Here is a 7,753-nt window from a genome sequence, read left to right as displayed (position 1 = left end):
ATGTCTACTGCATGTGCAGTTTCGACGCCAGCCTTTGCCCCCTTGCAGTGGCCCCGTGCACCCTCCAGCTGCCCGCTGCATGTTGGCACTCGCTGTGCACACCTCTGCTTCCTCACCTCACGCTTCGTGTGTCTCCTGCTCTCCCCCTTAACCCCATCATCCTCCTTCGAGCTGGGTTTGCTGCGCCTGCTGTAGGGGGAGTGGCCCAGGATACTTGGGGAGGGGTCGTCTTTCTGGGTGGTCCCCGGACAGGTGGCCCAGCTCATGGCTGCAAAGGCCTGAGATGTTACTCCTTGGCCCTTAGCCACTGGGCAGCCTGGTCACTGCGCAGCAGCTGGCCGGGCACGCTTGCTCCTGTGGAAGGAAAGGAGGGCAGTTGGTGGGAAACACAGGCCCTGCTTGCTGTGCTGCTCTGAGCCCCTCCCCACCCTCTGGGAGCCCCTGGCTCTGGGCCTTGGTGCTCTGCTCTGCCGGGACCTGGGGTGTGTTTGATGGTGCGCGGCTGTCCCATGCTGACCCTCTTAATCCCATTGTCCCTCCAGGGCATTGAGCGCCTCAAACGAAAGCACCAGCCCAGGGAACGCACAGGCAGCTGGAAGTCAGTCAAAGAGACCTTTGGTGGAGACTTTTCCCTGAACTGGTTCAACCCCTTCTCCGGACTGCGTCATCCGAAGCCTCTCAGTGACAGTGACTGGGTGCGACAGGTGGCATCGCTGTCAGACACTGAGAACACAGAAACAACAGAGGAGCACTCAGAGCAGAGGAAGGACGAGGACTCTGTGGAGGTGATAGATGAATGATACTGTGGGGAGAGGGCCAGGCACCAGGCAGCCGCATCACCCTATGTGCCGGCATCGTCGCCACAGGGCTCCTGCGCACCACTCGCTCCCCTGCACCCACTGCTCCCTTCACACCACCCCCTTGGCCTTGCCGTCCTCTGACCCCTCCTCCCTCTCCCCATGTTGGACCAGGTCGGGGATGGGGGTGGACTAGGGGTGACAGAGGAAGATGAGAAACTTGCTCTGAGCTCCCCTGCCCATGAGGGATTGTCAGGAACCATTCTCCGAGGTCGGGCGCCCTTCACAGCCTGTGCAGCCTCACCCAGCAAAGGAAGCTCTGAATAGGGCAGCCTAGGGGCAGAAAAGAACTGGCCTCTGTCCTTTCTTGGGATGTCTGTCTTCTCTTGAGAAGGTTGGGGCCCAGGCTTCTGGCTTTTGAGAACTAAGGCTGTGTGGTTGTGATGGAAGAACAGAGCAGGGCTGGCCTTGGGAACCTGGGGTGGGGACACTGGCATCAGGAGAGATGGACCTGGAAAGGCTGAAAGGATCCTGGTCACTCCCCCGAAAGGGCTTCCCCCTGGTGCCTGCCTAAACCAGAAGAAAGGCATGGCGGCCTCGGCTACCTTCAGGGCTGAGGCTTGGTTTGGGAGAGGAGGACTCCAACAGCAGGCTATACACACGCACACGGGACAGGCCCAGGTTGGAAGCAAGCCTGAGTTATGACAGTAACACCCAAACTTAGCTCCCGTTCTATAGATACTAGAATCCCTGAGTCAGCTCGGAGGTGTCCTGCCTTGTGGCTAAAAACCGGCCCATTCCCACTGGAGGGTCAGGAGGAAGAACCTGTTTAGAGCTACCGGAACTCTAACCTCCCCCATGAGAACTGCATTTAACTGTCCATCCTGGAGAGAGTCTAACCACCCACATGGGCAGAATTGACCAGAAATCTGGCCTGAATGTTTTAGGCCAGTTCTCCCAAGACAGTGCCCATCATGTCTGTCTGAAAGGATGGGTGGTGGCCAGGGCCTGCAGATTGAAACAGCCCCCCGCCACATACACACACACACACACACACACACTCTACCAGAGAGGGCATCTCTGGTGGGTCCCTGTGCTGCTGCCCACAGCTCTGCTTCCAGGCCAGCCCTATGGGGCCACCAGCACTGGTGAGATGAGGTGGTGGGCAAGGCAGACGTGGGGCACCCCTTGGGATGTCTTCTTTACCCCAAATGTCAGAAAGGGGCACCTTGTTTAACACCCTTCTTTTCCTGGGTCTGGTCCAAGTCAGGACCCCTCTGGCTGGCCTGCCCCCTCTGCACCCCGAGGTGGAGGCCCACAGGGTCACAAAGGCAGCTTTATTCCTGGGGATTGGGGAGTGAATGGGAGGTACAGAGGGATGGATCTTACCTCCTTGGCCATGAGAGAGAGGAACTGAAGCAACAGGATCAGCAAATTCACAGACCACATCTAGGGCCACATCCAAGATGATTCCCAAGGGAAGGCCTTCCTGAAAAGGGGACCTGGGGTCCAGCAGCATGTCCGGGGAGCACAGGGCTGGCTGTCCTCACTGCGTGTGAGCTGGGAGTGCTCAGCAGGGTAAGGGCCTGGGATGGGCCTGCCTGGTATGAGGGGGAGGGGTGCTCTCCGATCACTCCCAATGCTGCCTGGAGGAGGGGCATGTTTCAGGTATTAGAGTGAGAGTGAAATGTCTGGATGAGACCAGGTGAGGAGGCTGTGGCTTCCTTGGAGAAGGTTCAGGGGCTGTATGGAGGGAGCAGGTATGCAGGCTCCCTCACCAGGAGAGGTGGAGCCGTTCACCATCTTCCTCCCTCCCTCCCTCATCCCCCCACCCCCGCATCGGGCCCCCTTGAAGGTTCCTGATTTTAACTTACCAACACAATCAGTCATCGAGTAGGTGGGACCACTGGGTCATCCGCCACCACCAAGGGGCTGGGGCTCCTTCCACATGGAAGACTGGACATGCCTACTACATGACAGGTGCCTCGAAGGCTCACCAACCATGGGGAAGCGTAGGGGCTGTGAAGTTGGGTTTTAGGTGCCATAGTTTCAAGTTGCCTGAAGTTGTCGAAAGTCAAAGGTGAACAGACAGCACTTGGCCCTCAGTCCTGCTTCTGGTTTGGCAGGCAGGCCCAGGCCCAGGCCCGGTGTGTGCAGAGATCTGAGGGAAAGGCCCCGTCTACCTGCTCTTCCTCAGGTAGGCCCCCCTCAGGGAAGGAATAGGGGTGGGATTTCAGGCAGACAATAGCGAGGAGAGAATATATTTCCAGCAGGCCCAGCCCAGTTCTGGCAGAAGACTCTACTTGGCTGGTGCTTCCAGGGCTGATGCACTCTGGGGCTGAAGAGGTGGTCCCTCCTCACGGGGCAAGTGGGCAGCAGCTTCTGATAGCCTGTGTCTCCAGGGAGGGACTCTGTGGCTGTGGACGCCTTTGGTTCTGACTGCAGATAGTGGTGGCCCTGCTCTTTGAGGCCATGACTCAAGGCAGGGAGGTGAAGTTCTGTGGCCCAGGCTGGGCGTTTCTAGCTGTCAACAGGCTACCCTGTGATTCCACATGACCTGGCCTAGTGGGTCCTGCTGCCTGTGATTTGTGTTGGCCTTTGAACGCTAACTTTCACCCAGCTGGCTCTTGAATCTGCCCTCATATGAGTAATCAAATCTAATCATCTGAAATCTAATGAGTGATAAAATCTAATTATCTAAAAGCTAATCCCAAAGCAGGAAATGCTGAAACGCTCTGCCAAGGCTTAGAGCCAGTCAGAGCTGCTGCCTCTTTCCAAGGCATCAGGCAAAGGCTAGTTGTGATGAGAACAGTCTTCTCAGCATGAACCTCTTTCACCTGACTGGAACAAAACTTGATAAATTTCTCAAGTCCAGCTATTGTTGGGATGCCTTTTATTTGGAATCTAATGGTCTCACCTGGCTTCACCGTCCTGGAAAATTCAGACACACAGACATGCATTCAGCTGAGGATGTTGCAGGAGAGGGGAGGTAAGTTGTGTGAGAAACCAGGAGTCCCAACCTCAGCTCAGCCTCTTTGAAGGGTCCTGGCCATTGCTGGACACAGCACGTAGGCATCCATGCTGGGTGCTGTGAGAAGCACCTAGGGAGCTTTTGATGAACACTGATGATTAAACCCATGCTGGAGAGTCAGATGCAGCCTGTCAGGGTTGGAACATGGCACCAGGGCGGGGCAGGGGTGCCAGTAGCATCTCAGCTGTTGGCAGCGCTGTTTATAAACTGACAAGCTAAGGACAAGTTTAACCTCTGACTTGCTGTGTGTGATCCACACAGTGATTTTTACACCTTGAATTAATTGCCGCATTTTAAGACCCAGGAGCTTTACACTGTAGAACACACACGCTCCTCCAGCTTATTCTGAAAGGTCAGAAGATCCGGAAGTGCAGGGCCCACGTTTCTACACAGTCTCAGTTAGATGAGCTGAGTGGCAGCACCCACTCCTGTTTACCACGGTCCTCCCTGTTCCTGTTTGTCCACAACACCCCACTGTCCCCATTGTTACCGCCAACTGGCCTAGCCAGTTTGAGTCTGTGCCCCCTGGGTCTATAGGCTTCCTCTTCACTCACCATCACCCTGGGGGAAGACAAAGGGCCAGAAACAAGCATGACCTCTGGAGCCAGACAGACCTGGGTCCTCTTAGGCACTCAGGCCATTCTCTGTCCATTTTCCTCTTGCTGTTTGGCCCATTTGACTTTCACGGATGTGCCATGCGGGGAACAGGTATTATTATCCCCATTTTATAGATGAGGAAACTGAGGTTCAGTTTCTGAGGCTTGCTGAAGGCCAGTCCCCTGGCTAGTCAGAATAAACTGGCCCCGGTATGGCACTTACCTGATCTGGGGCACAGCTCTGATGCTTTAGATGACTCCACCGCCTCTTTGAGCCTCAGTATTCTCCGATGTAAAGCAAGGTGGTTAAACCAGCTTCCAGGGGCTCTTCCAGCTCTGACATTTCACAAACCCTCCTAGGAATCCTGCCCGCGTTTACAGATGTTCTTGCTCCATGGGTATTAGCAACAGTTGTTCCATATGAAATCCAAGAGGAACATCTGTTTTATGATGGATCACAGAAAAGGTATCATCTAGCCTCTCACTACTAAAATGTGCTCTGGGGGCCACACTACTGGCAACACTGGCATCAGCTGGGAGCCCTGTTAGAGACACAGATTCGGAGCCTCCAACCCCACCTGCTGAATCAGAATACACATTTTAACAATATTCCCCCAGTTAATTTGTCTGTATCTTAAGGTCTAAGGAAAACAGTAGTTTACTGGTTTTTCCTTGGAATATTCAGACACCCTATAAGAAACAGACCATCAGAAACCTTCGTTCAGGAACAAAGCATTAGAGTTTGGTCAAGTCCTTTGCTAGATCTATCAGCGTATCAAAATCAACAGCTTCCATATAGTCCAGCAAGCAAGTACAAAATATAATGAAAAATATTTCATTCACAAAAGCTATAAATACATCTTGGAAGTAATCCAACTAGGAATGTACAAATTGTGTATGAACAATAAAACTTTTCTAAATGTAACAAAGAAGACCTGAATAAATGGAACAATATCCCACATGCCTGGATGGGAAGACTTGGTGTAGTCACTTGGCATGATTCTCCCCCTGATAACTTGGTAAATTCAATGCAGTGCCAATCTCAATCCCAACAGCTTTTAAAAGTTCTATGGACAAGAAAAACAGTGGTGAGGAGCATTTGCCTACTACGTATCAATATGTACTATAGAACTACGATACTTTAGATGGTGTGACATTGCAGTAGGAGAAGATAAATAAGCAAATGAAAGAGTCCAGAGACCCAGATGTATGAAAGCAGCATTTCAAAACACTAGGAAATGACAGATTATTTGAGAAAGTTGGAGCTCTATCTACATCACTCCACACGCTAAAAAATTAAGTTCCAGGTGCCTAATAGTATAAAGCCAAAAGTTTTAGAAAAAGCATAAGAAACATATATTCTTGGGGTGACATGAAACCCAGCATCCCTAAAGGAAGGAATTAACAAACTTGGCTACATTAGAATGGCAAAGTTCTAGTGGTGAAAGGCATTTAGAGGTTAAAAAAAGACTGTGAAATGATTTGCAGCAATAACACTTTTCTGTATAAAGACTACACACAATACGAACAAATTAATGACTGAAAACAGGTAAAAGATATGAACAAGCAATTCACAGGAGATAGTCAATTAACATAAAAATATTCAGCCTCACAAATAGAAATGCAAATTAAAACAACAGTGAAATTATTCAACCATTATATTGGCAAAAATCAAAAAGATCTGTCTGGTGGAGAATAAATCAATGCAATCTTTTCCCAAAGCAATTTGGCATTAGCAAAATGTATCTATATTTTGACCCTATAACCCCCTACCGTGAATTCACATCTCAGAAATACCTGCACACGTGAGCAAAGATCTATGTCCTGGAGAGATTTTCTGCACTGTTTGTAAGAACAGCTTAAGTGGACTCACCCTTGGTCAATGGTCTGCAGCAGGGAGACACCCAGGCTTTCCACAGAGAACTTGGTGTCTGTCAAAGGGATGTGCAGGGCATTTTAGAATGTGTAAGTGCCGATAAGTGGCTGGCCAGCTGTGGTGGGGCGGGGATGAGAAGAGGGGGAGAAGATGTGTGAGTCAGGTACATGTTTTCACGGTAAGTTAAAGCAGAGAAATAGAACCAAAATGATGAGTTATATCAAGCCAGGAAAATGTGTGTGTGTTTGTGTGTGTGTGTGTGTGTGTGTGTGTGTGTGTGTATCTGAAGGCTTTAGGGGAGAATCTGTTCCATGCCTTTCTTTAGCTTCTGGTGCTGCCAGCAATCACGTATACGTATAAATAACCTGACATCCTGAGCTTTGTCAGACTCTCTTTTAAGGAACTCAAGACATGTCATCCCATGCCAACCAGAGTTCACACCTGACCTGTATCTTGGCCTCTTTGCAGCCCTAAGCAGGATCCCTCTTCACCAAACTAAGGACCACCCAGCCCCACCTGCAGCCTGTGGTTCTGAGATGCCCCATCTAGCAAGACAGACGGGTGCAAGGAGGCTTCCCCAGAAAGGCCCTTTAAACAAGGGACATTTGTGAGGGAGGATTCCCATAGATGCCCTTCCCGAGCTCCAGGGTTAATACACAGGCTCCCGCCCACCACACCAGGGCTCCCTTCCATACCCTTGGATATCATACCTCCTCACAGACAAGACTCCAAATCCCAAAAGGGGCCTGTCAGTCAAGTTGCCTCACAGAGCAACCCAGAGAAAGAAGCAGAACTGAAGCTAAGCTCTGTTCTTCCCTCAGAGTGCCCCTACCTCTAATCTGGCCGGAACACCTGACACTGGTGTAACCACTTCCCCCACCTGGCCCTGGCTGAGCCCTCTTCCTCGGACCCACACCTCAGGCCTGGTGCCCCTCCTCCACCCAGGGATCCCCTGGGCTTACATCATGTTTTGTATGTTTCAGGCTTCACCTCATTTGTAACATTCATTCAAATATCTAGCCCTTCCGAAACAGTTCCCCCTCCCCACCAACACCCTGTGGTTTCTCCATGCCTTTGGCAATGCAGATATATTAGCTAAAACCTCTTAATTCCTGAAATACCGTCAGAGCCAATTAAAAGGCAGGCCAGCCAGGCAAAGCTAGAACACCTGTTAAAAGGCACCTCAGGGCTTCCCCGGTGGCACAGTGGTTGAGAATCTGCCTGCTAATGCAGGGGACACGGGTTCTAAGCCCTGGTCTGGGAAGATCCCACATGCCACGGAGCAACTAGGCCCATGAGCCACAACTACTGAGCCTGCGCCTGGAGCCTGTGCTCCGCAGCAAGAGGCCGCGACAGTGAGAGGCCCTCGCGCAGCGATGAAGAGTGGCCCCCGCTTGCCGCAACTAGAGAAAGCCCTCGCACAGAAACAAAGACCCAACACAGCCAAAAATAA

General features: G+C 51.5%; 1 protein-coding gene across 1 annotated transcript in view; it reads right to left on the bottom strand.

Moving 5' to 3' along the window:
- Positions 1–908: 908 nt before the first annotated feature.
- Positions 909–7,753, bottom strand: part of TGM4 (transglutaminase 4) — a 22,014-nt gene continuing 15,169 nt past the window's right edge. Inside the window, 3 exon segments of the mRNA XM_007463905.1 lie at positions 909–989; positions 3,566–3,728; positions 6,298–6,380. Of these exon segments, the coding sequence (XP_007463967.1) occupies positions 909–989; positions 3,566–3,728; positions 6,298–6,380 (327 nt within the window).

The sequence above is a fragment of the Lipotes vexillifer genome, unplaced genomic scaffold (genome assembly GCF_000442215.2).
Source record: "Lipotes vexillifer unplaced genomic scaffold, Lipotes_vexillifer_v1.1 scaffold1227, whole genome shotgun sequence".
In the NCBI taxonomy this organism is placed as follows: domain Eukaryota; kingdom Metazoa; phylum Chordata; class Mammalia; order Artiodactyla; family Lipotidae; genus Lipotes; species Lipotes vexillifer.
Note: the sequence above shows the minus strand (reverse complement) of the source record. Positions and strands in the feature narration are given on the sequence as shown.